The sequence below is a fragment of the Mirounga angustirostris genome, unplaced genomic scaffold, assembly GCF_029215605.1.
Source record: "Mirounga angustirostris isolate CCGP_5_RB_7025 unplaced genomic scaffold, mMirAng1.0.hap1 SCAF_7, whole genome shotgun sequence".
Lineage (NCBI taxonomy): Eukaryota > Metazoa > Chordata > Mammalia > Carnivora > Phocidae > Mirounga > Mirounga angustirostris.
In genome coordinates this window covers 140,890,479-140,908,850 of record NW_026991715.1, presented here as the reverse complement: position 1 = coordinate 140,908,850, position 18,372 = coordinate 140,890,479, and the positions used below count along the sequence as shown (strand labels likewise).

The 18,372-nt window shown below is 48.1% G+C and overlaps 1 protein-coding gene across 2 annotated transcripts in view; it reads right to left on the bottom strand.

Annotated features, from left to right (window-relative positions):
• Positions 1-555: 555 nt before the first annotated feature.
• Positions 556-18,372, bottom strand: part of MYO10 (myosin X) — a 213,118-nt gene continuing 195,301 nt past the window's right edge. For both annotated transcript variants that reach the window (XM_064596834.1, XM_045863206.3), the window contains exons 29-41: positions 17,686-17,779; positions 16,895-16,950; positions 14,979-15,121; positions 14,512-14,706; positions 12,565-12,722; positions 9,980-10,103; positions 9,196-9,493; positions 8,390-8,597; positions 7,455-7,591; positions 6,559-6,679; positions 5,728-6,180; positions 3,292-3,483; positions 556-2,030 (exon numbers count right to left, since the gene is read on the bottom strand). In XM_064596834.1, coding sequence (XP_064452904.1) covers positions 1,929-2,030; positions 3,292-3,483; positions 5,728-6,180; positions 6,559-6,679; positions 7,455-7,591; positions 8,390-8,597; positions 9,196-9,493; positions 9,980-10,103; positions 12,565-12,722; positions 14,512-14,706; positions 14,979-15,121; positions 16,895-16,950; positions 17,686-17,779 — 2,281 coding nt within the window. In that variant the 3' untranslated portion in view covers positions 556-1,928. The remainder of the gene's footprint in view (positions 2,031-3,291; positions 3,484-5,727; positions 6,181-6,558; positions 6,680-7,454; positions 7,592-8,389; positions 8,598-9,195; positions 9,494-9,979; positions 10,104-12,564; positions 12,723-14,511; positions 14,707-14,978; positions 15,122-16,894; positions 16,951-17,685; positions 17,780-18,372) is intronic.

Below are 18,372 nucleotides of genomic sequence, written 5' to 3'. Positions count from 1 at the left end.
GCTCACCTTCCTTCTCATCACCTGCAGCCCACAGGTGCTCAGCAGCACCTGCCTTTACTTACTTCCAGTCCCCATGGAGGGTGGGTGGGGGGCAGCACTCTGGACACAAGCAGTGGTGGGATTCAGTGGAAGAGAAAGGGACATCCGGGGGACTGGCACTGCTCACGTCCCAGGTCAGACCCCATGTCCTGAGTTCTTTGGGTAAATCCATGGCCCAAGAGCCTACCTGTGTATTCTCCCCAGTGAGCACAGCTGCAAGCAGGTTGTAGGATCATGATTTCACGATTAGACAGGTTTTGGGGCTCTGAGACCATTTGACATAAACACACATTTCAAGGCCTTAGATTTCTGGGTTTCATGGAATCCTTTCTTTTATCTTCTCTGCTTCCTTGGAGTCGTGCTGTGTGTCTACATGTCCACTTTAAGACCTAGTGATCAACTTACGAAACACACAGTTTTGACACTGAGGCCAAAAGCATTAAAACCAAACCAACAACAAAAACTCCAACCCCATGATGTATTTCAGGTCCCCCTGCTCAAGAAAACACACTGCAAGATAGCTAACATCTTTTATTGTCAGACTTTCTTTGAGCCAACAAACAAGGATTTCGCAGGGCTGTCCAGGAAAGATAAGGCAATTTTTTTTTTTCTTTGTGGGCAGACTCAGTTGGCCTAAGTCTTTACAACTTTTTTCCATATAAAAATAAAAGTCCAGGACCAGATTATTTTTCTTCTGGTCACAAATGCTGATTTATTTACAGGCACCTTATTGGACTATCATTATAAACTTGGGATAAAATGTATTTTCTTAAAGCCTCGGCATTTATATGGTCAGGGTCCTTTCAAGATTCGCTCGCACATTATACCCCTGGGGAATGAAGCTTCTTTCCACCATACCCAGTGTGGTCATGTGGTCATCTACCTGGAGCGATACAAACTCACCTTCAAAGAAATTTTTTAACTTAAATCTTTTAGAAACTAAAGACTCCAAAATGACTTCATATAGTTCTAAAAACAGCATTGGAGTCAGAGTGGTTTATAAATACCATTATCTGTATGGGCTGCATATCTGTTTATAATACAGCAGACAGAGTGCAGACTTTGCTACACGTAAAACAAAACGGAGTCAAAACGTGGTTTTCGAAATACAGCAAAGACAGGAAAATCCAAGATTCTGGTCTGTTAATAAAACCACCTTATAAAGTAACGATTGAAGACTAGAACTCTGAACTATTAAAATATACAGACAGACTGTTTACACCATTGCACATCCTCTTTTCCCTTTGCTTTTAATGCTCATGAGACAATGATTAAAGTGATGAGTTTATGAACACATGCATGCACAGGCAAGCACAGAGACGTGAAAGAGAAAAGAAGTTAATCTACGTCCACAGGGAAGGCTGCCAGCAGCGCTCCGACTAAAATATCCTGTCCCCTTGTGCTCCCTCTGTCCCCCCTCCCCGCTCCCTCACCTTCCCTCAAAGTAGGGACATCAGGCTGGGAGGTTAGTGCAGAATTGATGGATAAACGCCCCTCCCCGTCCAAGCTTTCTAAGTCTCCCCCAAGATGGCAGGAGGGGGCATCTCCCTTCAGTAGCAGTTAAGGTCAGTTAGTGTTGGGTCCACACGTTAAGGCACTTCTGGCGGCGGGGGCGGGGGCGGGGGGGAGGCGGAGGGGGGTTTGTCCTCTCTCTCTTAAGGCATGTGACATCTAGGAGTAGTAAAGCTTTCCAAACGGGGCTGGCTGTTAAGGTTGACCGCTTAATACAGGCTCCCGGAAGTTGAGAGGGCGGAAGGACCTCGGAGGCCCCGCCCTCCGGCGAGGGGCTTCCGGGAGGCGGGGCGGCTTCACCCGGCTCTGCGCAGGCGCCGGCCCGGCCAGAGGGCCGCCGCTCGCGAAGCTGGAGACGCGGGGATTCCGTCCCGCCTTCACCTGGAGCTGCCCTGGCTGCTCACGGAGCGCGACGTGCTGTAGCGTTTCTTCACGATCATGCTGATGTAGGCTTTCATGAGCTTGGCCACGTCCACCACCTGCCCGGGGGAAGCAGAAGGGGCGCGCGGTCAGCGGGGGCGCAGGGCGGGGAGGGCCGGTCGCCGGGCCGAAGCCAGCCGCGCGACTCCACGGCTCCGGTTCTGTCCCGGACCGAACCTTCAGCGGCTCTTCCCTCTTCCCCGTCGGCGGGCAGGGGAAGCGTGGCACCACCTGGTGGTGCTTTCACGCGAAAACGACAATTCTGCCTGATGTACACTTGTCAGATTTTACACATTAAAGCAAACCAAGCCCACCTGAGGACACTGTTGGAGTCACCAGGGCCGGGATTACTATCCCCGCTTGAAATACTGGCGAACGACCGAGCCCGCGATCACAGCCGGTAAACACTGGCTCCTCGGTGTCGTCCCCGCCCCATGATGCAGCTGCAGCACAGGGCGAGGCTGGGGCGGGGGGCTGCCCCCCCCTGCTGGCCTGCATCCCTCTTAGGGCGTCCTGACCGCCTTCTGTTTCCCTCATCTCTCCTCCCTCTTAGTCCCACCCCCGTCACTTAGCACGGTCACGGCACCACACCAGGCACCATCAGAGACCCCCACGGTGGCTCCGTCTGTGTACTGGCGTCGGCCAAGCCTGGCAGCCGGGCGCCTGGGACCCTCCGGTCAAAGGCCCAGCCCCTTCCTTGCCCCTGCTCCCCTCCCGTTAGCCTAGTCCGCCTCCCGCACCCCCGCCCTCCTGGCCGCCTCCCCAGGACTTTACAGCAGTAGCCAAGCTGGTGGGTCATTCATTTCCATTTTCTACCTCTGCTTGCCGGAAGCTCCCTAAGTGGAGCCCTCACTAGGCTTTTGGGTTTATCATGATGAGGATTACATTTTAAGCTTTGGAGCAGAGGGCACACACACTGAGGCTTCTTTTTTGGGTGACTTTGTGAGCCAGAATTCGCTAGGCCCCGGGCGGTCATGCCCCTTGCTCCCTCCAGCTGCAGTTCTCTGCCGTCATCATCTGCTGATTGGCACAAGGCTTCCTTGCCACGCTATATATATTTTGGACATCTAAATCATTTCCTTTCCTCCGTGGGTAAGACCCACTGGTAGAACGGAACCAAATTTCTCGGCTGCAAAGGTAGAGAAGAAATTTGGGAGGATTCGATTTTGGCCCTCGGGGCACTGACAGCTGGGAAGCGACTACCATGCTGTATTTTCATGTTTTAAAGCAAAACAGCCAAAATTACTCAAAGGCATCAGGAAATGGGGCGTTTCTCTCTCTTGTCAAGGCCACAAATGACTTCCGTGGCTGCCTTCTTACCTCACTGGTTTCAAAGAGCAGCTCCCTCTCGTCGACCACGATTTTGTACGTGTTTGCCAGCGGCGCCCCGAAAGAGAGGATGTGCTCGTATTGGAAGACTTCCAACGGTCTTCCCTCCCCACGCTTGTACACAGACACAGCATCCGCGCTGACGCCCAGCCAGAGGTCCTGGGGGAAGCCGCCTTCCCTGCACTGTGGACCAGAGGCCCATCAGCAAGCAGTAAGAAACAGAGAATGTGGGAGAGGCTGAGTCAGGCACTCTGTGCAGAACACCGTATGCATCCAACACGTGCATGTGCCCAGGGAACCGAAAGAGGACATGTGGTCTCCCCATGGAGGCCTGATTGATTTCTGACTGGCTGACCCATATCGGGCATTTGGAAAACCCAATCGGTGAATCCTGACATCGGGCTTTGACTCCACCCTTTGATAACCTTACTCCGGGGGAAGTTGACAACGGCTGCCCCAGCAAACCCGGCAGCGGAAGTCAGTCTCCTATTCCTAGCTCTGCCTCCGATCCTTTTTTTTTTTTTTTTGGATCATTATTCCAATACAAAATCTAGTATCAGAGGAAAATTCTCAGAGAGAATCACTCTCTGCTGAGCGGTTTGGCTCCTCTTGGAAAACAGGATTCTTTTTTTTTTTTTTTTTAAGATTTTGTCAGAGAAGGAGAGAGAGAGCACAAGCAGGGGAAGAGGGAGGCAGAGGGAGAGGCAGGCAGAGGGAGAAGCAGGCTCCCTGCTGAGCAGGGAGCCCGATGTGGGATTCGATCCCAGGACCCTGGGACCATGACCTGAGCCAAGGCAGATGCTTTACTGACTGAGTCACTCAGGATTCTTGACAAGAGGCAGCAATGACCTCTTGTGTGCACGGAGGTTAACAGGAATGTCACTGGTTTAACGACGGGCTTCCCTGCATGGATTGGTGCTGGGAAGCAAGAGCCCCAATTCAGGGATGAGAAGTGGGTACAAGGGATGTACATTAGTGACACCGAGAAGAAGAGGTGTTGTATAAAGCCCCTGATTTACACCTAGAAACAAACCTAACTGAACCAACCCAGCAACCAAACATAGCATCCAATGAAAATCCACGAAGGGATCTTGGAATATATAATCAATACTTAGATTTTTAGAGAGCCTCATTTAAAAGGCATCAGATACCAAACACGCTGAATGGGATTGTGAGAAGAAAACTGAAAGCTCATCTAGACCAGGGGCTGGCAAACTTAACCGTTAAGGGACAGGGAGGCAATATTTTAGGTGTCACGGGCCATGGACGGGGTCTTTGTCAACAGCTACGCAATGCCGCTATGTTAGTGTGAAAGCAGCCGGAGGAGGCAGAGACGGGAAGGAATATTGCTGTGTTCCAATAAATCGTGATAAAAGAAGGCAGGCAGGATGTGGCACACAGATTGCCAAGCCTTGATCTAGAGCACTGGTAAGACTTCCTTTCAGTAAATGGTTTACTTAAGGGGCGCCTGGGCGGCTCAGTTGGTGAAGCGTCTGCCTTCGGCTCAGGTCATGATCCCAGGGTCCTGGGATGAGTCCCGCATCGGGCTCCCTGCTCAGTGGGAGTCTGCTTCTCCCTCTGCCCACTGCTCCTCCCAATTGTGCTCTCTGACAGATGAATAAATAAAACCTTTAACAATAAATAAATGGTCTACTTAAAAAAAGGGGGGGATATGAATCAGTATGGGTTACCGCTAATGGCTAAATTCCATTTGTGAAAAAAATTCTTCCCTGCAAACAGATATTCATGGGGAAAGAACTAAATGTAAAATCCAGGTATAGCTGACCCTTGACAACATGGGTTTGAACTTCGAGGGTCCACTGACAGGTGGATTTCTTTTTTTTAATACAGTAGAGGGCTGTAAATGTATTTTCTCTTCCTTAGGATTCTCTCAATATTCTTTTCTCTAGCTCTCGTGTAAGAATACAGTATGTATGTAACATGTAACATGCAAAATATGTGTTGAGTGTTTACGTTATTGGTCAGGCTTTCGGTCAAGAGCAGGCTATTCGTAGTTACACTTTAGGAAGTCAAAAGTTATTCATGGATTTTCAACTGCATTGTTCAAGGGTCAACTGTATCCGAAGTTTCTAATTTCATGTACATAATTCTAAAAAAAATTTTTTTTAATTTTAAATGATTTTTACCAGCACTTGTTAATTGGATCGATCTGTGGCTTTAGTAAGAAAGAAGTTACTTAAGAATAGGTGACCTCTTAATTTTCCATTCACTCCTAATACAGTGGAAGCATTTACTACAAGAGAGGAAAAAACTTTTGGTGGATGAGAGGGTGTGCTAATGGTAAAGCATGGGGGGTGGGGGTGTTGCTCTAACAAAAGGGGCTAGAGAGCAAAGGTTCTATCTTGTCGTCCCGCCCTATGTACTTGGCCACGGCCGCACTAACGAGAAGCAGCCGTCAGTCCTCACCTCTACATCGAAGAGCGTCGACCCGTAGCCTGGCCACTCCTTGATCAAGGCCATGTACTTGGCCATGGCCTGTTCCTGGCCCATTCCCTGCAGCTTCTTCCATTTGTCAATGATACTGGCCCGAGCCGAGGAGACCTCCTCCTTGATCCACATGTCCAGCATCTGTTCCTCCTCGACCTTCTGCCGGACGACAGACCCTGTCCGGAAGCTGCGCCTCAGTGTCCCCTCCAGGAAGCTCGTCCGCCTCTTCTCCAGCCGCTCGCATGGGGTGAAGCTTTTGGTGGACTGGCTAATGCGGGCCTTCAGTCTCTGCAGGGAGTAGATGTCCTCGAGGGGCGGCACGGAGGCGTGCAGCGAGTAGTCCCCCTGCAGGTACTGGAGCCGCAAGGCAGCAAGGACCTGCAGGTTCTCTTCGGGGGCTGGGTAGTGGCCGCGGATAACCGCTTCGTGGGCCTGAAAGGAGGCAGCAATGTTAGGGGTGTGTGACCCAAAATCCATCAGCATCTCCCTCCAAATGTCACCTTCCCTGACAACTGTACCCTCCCCTGCTTTGCTGCTTGAAATCTCTCCCCAGCACAGACGGCATCTAACACATATTTTATCCCTTAATGTCTCTCTCCTCCCAGCTAGAACAGGTCTTGGCACAGGACCTCAGACAGCATGTGTTGTGGTTTCGTTCTAGAGATGCATGAAGGAGCAGCCGCCTCGGGCATGCTGGGAAATGTACCGCCATGCCTCACCCCTCCGGACCAACCACGAACTTAAGAAGAGTGTGAACAGGTTTCACCCCTGTTCCCCAGCAGAGGAATCCGTTTCTGAAAGTTCTTCTACCTGTTCAAACATAAACGCAAATTCCACGCTGTCTTTTGGCACGTTGTCTGTGTCCAGGAAGCAGTAAAGTTTGAAGTAGAATTTCCAGGGCAGGTCCCCCACCTCTGATGTGGCAGCCAGCCTACGGACAGAAGGCAAGGGAGGTTCAGAAAGCAAGAGAAATGGCCTTTCGGTGCCACAAGGAATTGACTTTAGATGACTCATTCTTTACTAACTGTATTTGGCCAGAAGTGAAAAACACACTTTCATTTTGGTCTCACTTTAAGACAACAAATGGGCAGCCTTCAATTACACTGTGCTAAAAAGGATTTTCTGCAGGCCCCAGGCAAATTAGTACTGGCTAAACGTTATGCTGAATCCATAGCCAGAAAAGAAACAAAGGCTCTATCTTCATTCCCTTTACTAACCCTCAAATAAACGACAATATTTACAAAAATCAGCACGAATATTATGGAGGCTGTGCTTATATTGAACAGGAATATCTTTTGTGCTACTTAGGGGATAAGAAAGTCCTAGATCGAATATCACAGGTGCGTGAGATATAAAATGCAGTTTGAAGAGTGTATGAGTTTGCTTGTGTCTGCTGGCCCCGTTTCGAAGCCAATGACAAGTGAAAAGCCTAGAATCAGGAAATTCCAAGGCAGTGTGTACAACAGGGGATTGAACGAATGGGGTAAAAAAACAATGGCGAGCTGAATCTTACTTGAGACGGGCTTTATCTAGGAATTAAGAAAAACAGGCAGCAGGGGGAGATGAAAAATTGAACGTGCCTCAACACAAGTAAAAGAATAGGAACTCAAATGCACACTGAAGCCAAAAACGAATGGAAATTCAGATCCTCAACTCTTGCTCTTAATTTATTTCATCTGCTGGCACTCCAGGGAGAAGGAACTTACTTTTCAAACTTTGCTAACACGTCCGCTACGATGGTTCGGCTTTCAATGGCTTTATCGACGCTTCCGTTGTACTCAAACAAGGCAAACATGTTTCTGCTGTCCTCCATGGCCAGGCCTCTGATCAGCTTCTCCACCACCTGCAAGATACACCCCGAGGTCTTCAGCTTCCAGCACGTGGTTCTGGAATGTGCCTTCTCACCAGAGCCCCCAGCGAGCTGCCGACACGCGAGGGTCCAAGCAGCTCCCCCCACTGTCATGTGTGGTCACATAGAATTTCAAAAGTGCTGTTTTTCCATTGTTCCCTAGAAATCAGATTTCTCTTGTCTTTGTAAAAAAAAAAAAAAAAAAAAAGAATGCAGAACATTTTGCCCACTGGTAGAGACAGACACCAGGCAAAGTTCTCGCAAACCCACACTAGCAGGAAAGGCACACAAAAACTGAAGCCCTCTCTTTCATCGGATACATTCATCAACTTCCAAGAAACAATGGCTTCCACCGATGTTTCTCCTTTCCATGCCAGAAGCTTCTCTGGATTTTATTGCCCTACTCCTTTTAGCCAATTGGTTTTAGAATGCTAAATTTCAATTTTAAAAAAGGAAAAAAAAATGTGCTCATCTGACACATCATTGTAGATATTTGCATGGCAAACAGAGACCCCTTATTGGAGAGATGCTATGATAAACCCACACGCACCTGCTTCTTACATTAGCAGGATTAGGTCTCAGCTCTTTTGGCACCAGCTTAATTTTTGTGTTTCTACTCATTTTTGATACATATTTTTATCTCGATACGTGAGTTTGGGTGTAGGTTCCATCTTGTTTATTGAGCTGCTACACTATGCACGTCACAACTACACGGTAGCCCCCCTAACCGTGTACAACTTTCCTGACTTGTGTGCATCGCAGTTAGGTATCAGACAGGGGCTTCTCCCTCACCTCCCCGGCTGTGGTGTGGGAGTTGATGGTAATCTTGCAGGAGCCTCCCCCGTGGCAATACACTGTGGACGTCATTTCCTGCCTATGGATCAGAGCTTCTATTTCATCTCGGGAAGGCACAAACTCTCTGCATTTGGTTTTCTTGAGAGATTCATAAATGAAGAGGGAGTATTTTTCCATCTCGGTTCCTGGAAACTGTTCCCGTATCCTAGGAGACAAACACTTCACTGTTAATTGCTAGACTGAGGCTGGCTGGCGTCTGGGAGCCCGATGCTTTCAGCGCGCTGCCCACGAAGGCACCGAGGGGGCCCCCCAGGGTGCAGAGCAAACACCAGCCACTTTCTGTGCAGGTTTTGTTTAAATGCAAACAATAAAAAAAAAAAAAAAAAAAAATCCCAGTGAGCCAGGGTTGGATGGGGAGCAGCTGCAGGCTTGCTGAGAGCCATGTCTCATACCATTGGATGAAAATCTTTTTTCCATGGGTCGTCAGTCTGAATCAGAATGTTTCTACCTATTTGATCTGGATCCAAATATCCAGGCTTCCCCCCGCCCCGCCGCCATTTATACAGGTGGTGGTAATTAAATGGACTCCACATCTTAGACGTTAGGACACTACACTGAAAGGGACCTGGTCCCCGCCACAGCCTTGTGTGGCTTGGCTTAGAGAGGACACCGCGACCCTGTGTTGGCTGGTTCAAGGGACCCACGAGTGCGACCACACTAGGCGTCTTGTTTCCCGTCCTCTTCCTCCGAGCCACGGGGCCGCACAGCACCTGAGTGAGCGCCTGGATCGGGCTGTCTCGTACCTTCTCAGATGGAAGCGGAGGTACTTCAGGATCCCCCGGCTCGGCAAGAAGGTGCAGCTCAGACACGTCAGGATCTGCCAGCTGCAGAGGTTGCCCACGCTGCCCGGATGGGGCACTTTGTTGGTCTGCTTGATGAGCTGGCAGAACAGCTCGTCCCGCAGAGGGCGGAGGTCGTGCCCCGTCTGCAGGATGCCCTGGATTATGGGGATGGGGTCAGACATGGCTTCCAGCTGCTGGAGGGAATTGAAGATCTTGATGGCTTCATCCTGAAGGGTGGTGTAGCCTTTGTCTTTGAGCACTAGGAGAAGCACACACACAGAAGCCTTTAGATGCAAGGCCTGGACATGCTACAATCTGAGCAGCACAAACCCAAGGGGAAGGAATGGGGACAGACGGCAGCTTCGTGACGCGGTGCTCGCCACGTTCCCTGAACCTTCGACTCAGGCGAACAACGCTGTCAAAACACAGAGGTGGGCAAGTTATGCTGATTTGTTACATAACTGAACTATTTTATTCTACAAAATGCTTGCTTAAAAAGTTGGTCGGTTGCCAAACAGGTTCCCGATTTGTAATGTAAGACTCTCAGGAGCTGGTTCTCTAGTAAATTCAGGCGACTCTGAGTTTGCAGGAGGGCTGGCATTTCCTGCCTCCCTCTAAAATTGTTCTTTTAGTTCAACAGTGCATGCATCGCCACAGACAACAACGCTACGTGACCGAGCTAAGGAGTGACGAGGGCGAACAGAATCGTGTCCACCGCGGAGTATGGGAGGGGCTGGGCACTCACAGTTCAGGTTTATGTCTCCGTAGGGCAGGGGCAGCAGCGGGGAGTGCAGGGGGTGGTGCGTGTGGCGGAGGATGGGGTTCCGCTTGTAAATCTGCTCCACCACATCGGAGTTCAGGCAGTTCTCCTTGAAAACAGAGGACCCGGTCAAGCAGGCAAGCTTATCCAAAACACGCATGTGTACAAGAACAAAAGCATCTGTATTTTTTCCTAAAATTTTTCTAGAGCACGAGCAGGTGGGGAGGGGTGGAGGAAGAGAATCTCAAGCTGACTCCATGCCCAGAGTGGAGCCAACATGGGCTCGATCTCACAACCCTGAGGTCATGACCTGAGCTGAAATCAAGAGAGTAGGAGCTTAACCGACTGAGCCACCCAGGTGCCCCAGCATGTGTTCTCCCACACATGAACATTCTCCAGCGTCTAAAGCATCCATGAGATACTAGAGAATCTAGCATTAATAATTTCAAGCACGGAGGCACCTGGGTGGTTGGTTAAGCATCCTACTCTTCATCTCAGCTCAGGTCTTGATCTCAGCGTCGTGAGTTCAAGCCCCGCGCTGGGTTCCATGCTGGGCATCATGCTAGGCATGCAGCCTACTTAAAAATAGTAATAATTTAGGGGGACCTGGGTGGCTCCGTTGGTTAAGCATCCGTCTCTTGGTTTTGGCTCAGGTCATGATCTCAAAGTTGTGAGCTCGACCCCAGAGTCTGGCTCTGTACTCAGTGGGGAGTCTGCTTCTCCCTCCCCCTCTCCCCCTCCCTCTGCCCGTGCAGTCTCTCTCTCAAATAAATCTTAAAAAAAAAATTTCAAGCACGAAGATACCCATAATCCGTTTGAAGACAAATCACAAATCACATTTTTCTCACACACAGCTCATTCTCTTCATTTCATGTGTATATATTTTCTCCTGGAGATTATATATACTTCAAAGAATTAAAGTTCTTTTGCTATTTAGCCATCAAACATTTTAGCAAGCCATGTATTTTCATCTATAATTTGCTTAAAACATTGTTTTCGTTCTTTACTTGATCTTCTGTATTTTCTCTACACCTGAAAATTACACATGTTGATATGTTATTAGAGAGACTGTTCAACATGCCTAACCTCTTTCCTGAAATTTAAGAGATCCCTTCGTAGAAATTCATCATGTACTTATGCTCCTAAAATGTTAATTTGGGATTCGAAAAAGGCAAAGTCCTTTTAGAACGTTAAACAAACAGAAAAGTTGGAGGAGAGGTAACGAATCATTCTATTGTGGTAATTTCCACTATGAAACTTTTTTTTAATAACACCCAATTGAAAGCCAGGAAAAAAAAAAAAACTTTATTTCAACAATTCTATATGGGCTTAATTAGGGCAACCTAATTTTTTAAAAAGGACTGTTTCATATTTGGAAAATTCTATTACTCTTTTAATGACAGATTTCAAATTAGAGAACATAGGAATAGAGAAGACACAGCTTTGAAGAGAAAGTTCAGTGATGTGTTTTCGCTTTCTCAAAAAAACCTTCAAATTTTTTTTAATGCTAAAAATGAAATTGCTAGTATTTAGCATCCTGGGTTTCATGGAAAGCTCTGCAGAGTTTTGGAGAATATCTGATTTCGTGGAATTTAGCTCCAAATACCCAGAAAACACACCACTTTGGAATCCACAGGCAGACTTGAATTCAGTGGGAAATGATATCCTATGGACATATTAGACCCTCTCCCACCTCCGTGAAATCTAGCTGGCCTCCTGGATCTGATGAGCTAATTTCCTTTGATGTAGATCAGTAAACACCTGTCTTGCTAGCATTCTCAAATCTTTTCTGTCACTATTCCAGCTCTTTGCTTGGTATTGGGAATCTATCTGATGGTAACCAAGAGGAACAGCAGTAAAAATAATCCCCTTGACCTGGTTCTGCATCAGGGACTGACCAGCTACGTGAACAACGCAACCAGAATATTCCACGTCTCTGTTTCCATTCCTGAAAAATGAGTGTGGCATCTCTGTGCATGGCTGCCATGTAATCATCCGTTCAATGTATACTCCCTGAGCAATTCATCTTTATGAAACGAAATTACAATTTAACAATGTCAATGTTGGTCCAGAGACTTGGAAGCTTCCTGTGAGTTTGGAGGTGCCTATAAAGATTCCAAGTTTTCTAGACCAATCCAGGCTGCTGGTGACCCCCGCTGTGTGGTCCGGTCACTGTACAGTAAGAGGAGAATCACTGTGTTGCTCTGAGAAGGTCCCCACCCCAGGGCTCAAGGGCATCCCGTGGCAGCAGGTCATCCCCACACAGATCACACCATGTCCCTGGGATGGGGAGCCCACACCCCAACCACAGGCCATCTAACATCCGGGTTTGCCTCGGCAGCAACATCTGACGCCTCCCTGAAGACAAAGTACTTCTAGTGTCAAATTTCACCTAAGCACTCACATTTCGATTTCTAAAAGCCGTGATATTCTAACAGAAAATTAATCAAAAGTTAGTTTTGGTGACGGAATAAAAATGGAGCTTGACCGACGTCCCAATGTTCCAAGGGGGGGTGGGGGGGAACCCGCGAGCTACCGTGACCCAGCCCTTGAGCTCGGGTCCGCCGTACCTTGATGTCCTGAATCAGTTGCTGGGTGGGGGTGTCGATCGGGGCCTTGGTGTCCGTCACATTCTGGATGGCGCTGGACCACCTGGTGGCCTCGTTGAGCAGCTTGGTATAGAGCCGGTAGCAGTGCTTGCGACCGTACACGGTGACGTTCCAGTAGCCTGCAGAAGAGCGCACGCACAGCGCGTCACCCCCCGCACGGGGGCGCGCCCCCCGGCCACCCCGCAACCGGGCAACCCGGCAACCCCTCAACCCGGCAACTGGGCAACCCCGCAACCCGGCAACCCCTCAACCCGGCAACCTGTCAACCGGGCAACCCGGCAACCCCGCAACCGGGCAACCCGGCAACCCCGCAACCGGGCAACCCGGCAACCCCGCAACCGGGCAACCCCTCAACCGGGCAACCCCTCAACCCGGGAACCGGGCAACCCCTCAACCCGGCAACCTGTCAACCGGGCAACCCGGCAACCCCTCAACCCGGCAACCCGGCAACCCCGCAACCGGGCAACCCCTCAACCGGGCAACCCCTCAACCCGGGAACCCCGCAACCGGCAACCCCGCAATGGGCAACCCGGCAACCCCTCAACCTGGCAACCAGGCAACCCGGCAATCCCTCAACCCGGCAACCGGGCAACCCGGCAACCCCTCAACCCGGCAACTGGGCAACCGGGCAACCCGGCAACCTGGCAACCCCGCAACCCAGCAAGCGGGCAAGCGGGCGTTCGGAGCCCTTCTCGTTAAGCAATTCAACAATTCTCGCTGAATTCCCAAGTGTGCGAGGTAACCCACCTACCCACCCACACGAGGAGCTTCGGGTTGAGATGCAAAGATAAACATAAAACAATGAAACCCGGGATTAAATGTATCAGTGGTAAAACAGGGGCGCCTGGGCGGCTCAGCGGGTTAAGCGTCTGCCTTCGGCTCAGGTCACGATCCCGGGGTCCTGGGATGGAGCCCCACGTCCGGCTCCCCTGCTCGCGTGGAGCCTGCTTCTCCCTCTCCCTCTGCCTGCCGCTCTCCCTGCTTGCGCTCGCGCCCTCTCTCTGTCTCAAATACATAATAATAAAGAAAAAAAATCTTTAAAAATAAATAAATGGTAACATTTGCTCTGAAAGAAAAATAGGCAGAAACTAAGTCACTTTCACGGGTCTGGAACCAGAGTGACAACGCTTCCCCTCCCTCTCTGACGCTCCTTCTCCCTTCCTGTTGGTTTCCTTTCCTTAGCCTCTCCCTTGAGAAGAAAGCACTTCTGCTAAGCAAGCAGTGTGTGTGTCCTGAAACAAGCGGTCATTTGGAACAGAGGAGCTATATTTAAAAAAGCATAAAATCGGGGCACCTGGGTGGCTCAGTCGGTTAAGTGTCTGTCTTTGGCTCGGGTCATGATCCCAGGGTCCTGCGATCAAGCCCCAGATCCGGCTCCTTGCTCAGTGGGGAGACTTCTTCTCCCTCTCCCTCTGTCCCGCCCCCCTGCTCATGTGCGCTCTCAAATAAAAAAAACTTAAAAAATTAAAAGCACAAAATCATAACTAAAACTCAACAAACTCAACAAAACTCAATCGAGAAATATTTTCATAATATTGACAAGAATAAAACTAAGCTAACATGACTGCTTTTTATTCTAGGTTAATAAGCTCAGGGACAGTCAGGATTTAGCTTTCTTGGGCTGTGTCAGGACTCTCACCCACACAGGGATGGAAAAGAGCTCACCATAGGAGAATCTTTGTTTTTGTGTGGTCCTAAGAACACCTGTGCAACTCAATTAAGCAGGACTTCTTTACTATGGGTTCAATACTAAGTGTCCACAGAGCTAACCACCGATGGCCTCAGAAGATAAATCAACAAGAAATGAGCTTCTTTTGGGGGAAAAACCGTGGCACACACTCCAGGCAGCAAACTCATTCCCTTGATCTGAGCAAAGCCAGGCTCGTCACGGACACGGGGCCCTGTTACCTGTCTCTTTGAAGATCTTCTCGTCCGGAGGCACCACCGAGCAGAGGCTATTGAGGACCAACGTGCCCAATTTCAGAGCATTCTTCTCGGAGCTCTTATAGTAATCCAAGGAATTGTGGGTGAGCACAAACCACCGCTTTTTTAGTTTCAGTGAAGACATTTTTGGACTGTTTTTCACTTCTTTGTGCAACCACCCTGGAAAGAGAGATTAAAATGTCAATTAAAAACGACGACGAGAAACCCCAAATACCAAGTAGTAATTTGCGGGAGGCTTACAGATGGGTCCTACTTCTACATATTTGCTGGAAAGGGCCATCCATGGCCACTTCTTACGTGATTTTTTTTTTTTTTTAAGCAACTCCAAGAGTCAAAATTCCTCAGAAAAGCTGCTCACGCGGGAAATGCTGCAGTATCTACGCAAAGGAGAACAGAGCTCCATGACAAAGCAAAGCTGTGGTGGCAGTCACCTCTCACAATAAATTCCTGGCCCTCCACTCTGGTGTCGCCCTTGGATCTCTGCAGCAGCGTTATCCAGTGATGCATCTCCTCCGGCGTATCCGCGTTACAGTGGAGGACCCGGTTGGCCGTGATGATCACAAACGAATTGGGTCTGAGCGACAGGGCAGGAAGGAAGCAAAGACTCTTAGCTCTCCCGGCAACATCACCTGTCTGAAGCAAGATCAGATGCCTTTTTCCTGGCGTATGGTCACAGGGATTGAAAACTGCAGTGCTGTTTGTATTTTTATGCTAAGGCAACTCTTGCTCATTTCTGCAAGATTTATTTTCTGCATCATTAACCTTTAAACTTAGAGCCACACATTCTGAAGGCCCTGGAAGGGGAAAGATTTCTTCATGCAAAACTTTCCAGATGACACTTGGTTTAGGGAAAGCTAAGTAAGGTGACGGTGGGGGAAAATTTTTTTTGATGCCTTTCCAAAGTAAATTTCTTTCTGCCTCTGGGTATTGCCTTGGATGATATTTCTGTGGGTCGGTAATGAAATGTCAGACACCAATAATAAAAGAAGATCCGTAAATAGGTGTAAACGGAACATCTTATGCACTCGATTATGCTTGCTACTAAAAGCCACCTGGGTCCACGTGTTCAAAGCAATCTAACAAAGGCTCGTTTCCCAATCAGGGGTAACATAATAATGGAAATTTACTTTCTCCCTCATCTCTTTGTCTGGCAATGCCCTGAATCTCTCCTAGGCCCTTGCTCCTACTAATTCCTGCATCTAACCACTTAAGCTAGTGACTTGTGAATGATTTCTTACAGGTTTTCAAATGTTTACAGTAGCTAAGTGCTGCAGAAATTCAAGAAAAAGCAAGATTAATGGGACTGTAGTAGACAGGGAAAGACGGGTGCTCTTTCAAAATAAAAGACTTTTCTATAGTCTGGAAGGGAGAAAGGAGGGCACTTGAGGGAGAGAAGGGTCTGAGCAGCGATGGAAGGTTCTAGCATGGATCCTCATATACCCAGCCTGCTACAGAGAAGGGGTTTAGGAGGAGACAGATGGAGAGAGGGTGGGAACTTGACCCTCAGAATAAAATCTTGGGCCATTGACAAAACATACTTGTTAAGGTCCCCGAGCCAGGTGTAGGATGGCGCAGGGTGATACCAGAAATAAAGGGTCTATGATTCAGAAGAGCCTCTGTCAACAGGCTGATGAAGACTCCACATAATTCTGCCTAGTTGGCACCATTTTTCTTGTCAATTGGAATACATTTCTATTCACTTTCTAAAGCTATACTCCTGAAGGCAGAAGCCAATTCTGATTCTTACTCGGAATTCAAATGGCAGCAAAGAAAAATAGAGAAGATAAAGACAAAAGTCGATAGTACAGACTCCTGAGGGCATCCACGAAGATGATTTCCCTTCAAAAAAGACAAAACCAAAACATGCTATCTAAAGGGCACAGATAAGATGGAAACGTCAAGGAAAAATCTTTGTGGTTTAATTTATTAATACTCTACATATAAATTACAATCAAATCCTTTTTAAGTTCATTATCAAGTTTGGAAAAGGGAAAGACACGCTTCCCTACGCTGGAATACTGTTTTCCTAAGCAGACATTTTCCTCCTCTGTGAATCCTGGATCGATCCCTGTATCTAAATGAAGAATATTCCTCTTGTGTGTATGTTTTTAATTGTTTAAATTAGGTTTCCACAGTCTCCCCCAGCATCCCAAAGATACCCAGAGAGCAAGACTTCTGGATGGTGTAAAACTGGGCACAAAGAAAGAAGCCTGGGACTGACCAGATGTCAACACACAGCCCAGAATCATTTCATGGCCCAGAAAAGAAGAAAGTGGCCCAGAAGCAGAGAGAGCTGGGGGAGACTGCAGGTTACTAATTCCTTCTGCTGAGTCACACCCCAACTTACCTATCGGGGCTATCGGAGGCACACACGGAATCAATCAGCCCCACATCCAGAGTGCCCTGGAAAGGAGCAAAAACGGGGGGGAAGAGAACCACTTAAGTACAGACATATGACCCTAACATCCCTAGGTTATGGCTCTCTAAAGAAGCAAACAAAAAACACTCCTCCTTTCTGCATTAACTGTAAAATAATGGCTATCTAAGAAAGGTCCCCCTTCAGCTGGTGAGTACAGACAGCCTCTACTCTAGACAGGGCAGATCTACAGTTCACTCATTTAAAAAAAAAATTATAAATTAATCTTTGTCTTGTTTTTCGGATACTTTCAGTGAAAAGTGTTTCAAACTTCTTTCAATAGCACAAATTTTCTGACTTACACTAGGATCCATCCCTAAATTTAGATGTATTCCACTAAGAAACTTCGATGTGAAGTTGTTCTTAGGAGAAAAGAAAACTTTATTTCTAAAATATGATTCTATGGTTCGCTATGTGTCCAGGATAGAGTGAAGACCGAAAGAACACGAGTTAGAATTCACTAAGGCCTTTGAAGGGAAGTATGATGTGCTTCCATGATTTCCTAAAACTCGGGATTTTTTGTTGTTGTTGTTCTTTTAATGGTTTAAAGCGGGAGGACTGGAATCTATTACTACTTATAATCTTCAACGAATTGTTTTTCTGCATTATTTTTAAACAAAATATTCCTTTAGTTATTACACTTTTACTTTAGATTGTCTAGAAATTCCCAGGCCGCTCGCCTCCCTGGGGACGTCTCCCTCCACCCCGCGACGCTCACACACCACGGCATTTTGTGGGTTCGCCTGCTCGTCGTGCATCTCCCGGATCTCCTGGTCGGTGGACGCGTGGACCTGACTCAGCACGCTGAACCACTGGCTGCGGGAAGGAGAGAGTGACTGTCAAGGAGGTGCCAACTGCTGGATTGGCAACATGGTGACCGATGCCCTTCTCCACATTCTCTGCGAAAATGACATTTCCTCTGAGCAACTTTGTTTTTAATCTGCCTACACTTCTCGTGGGTAAACGTGGGTTTCATGCCACCAATGGGCAAAGGTAGAAGCAGCAGCCAAAGTTTTAGATACCAGCTGCTGCAATTTCAGATCAACAGGAGATCCTCTCCTCCAGCTGCCCCAGACCTCTAGACGGTGAATGGAGGATGACGAAATCCTCAGTGCCACCCAAAATACTTACATCAAGGATCTTTATTGAGGATGTTATCTATAACCTAGGGAATATTCAAGTGCCTTTTCATTTCTTAGAAGTAAATTCCAAGGTAAGAAGGCCAATGATGTCAGAGTACCATCTCAAGATGGCCACTGAGGTCGATCTTCCCTGCTCGTTTCCAGGATGGGGTTTTCAGCCACCTGATAGGATTTCTTTTTTTTTTTATTTTTTTTTTTTAAAGATTTTATTTATTTATTTGAGAGAGAGAGAATGAGAGAGAGCACATGAGGGGGGAGGGCCAGAGG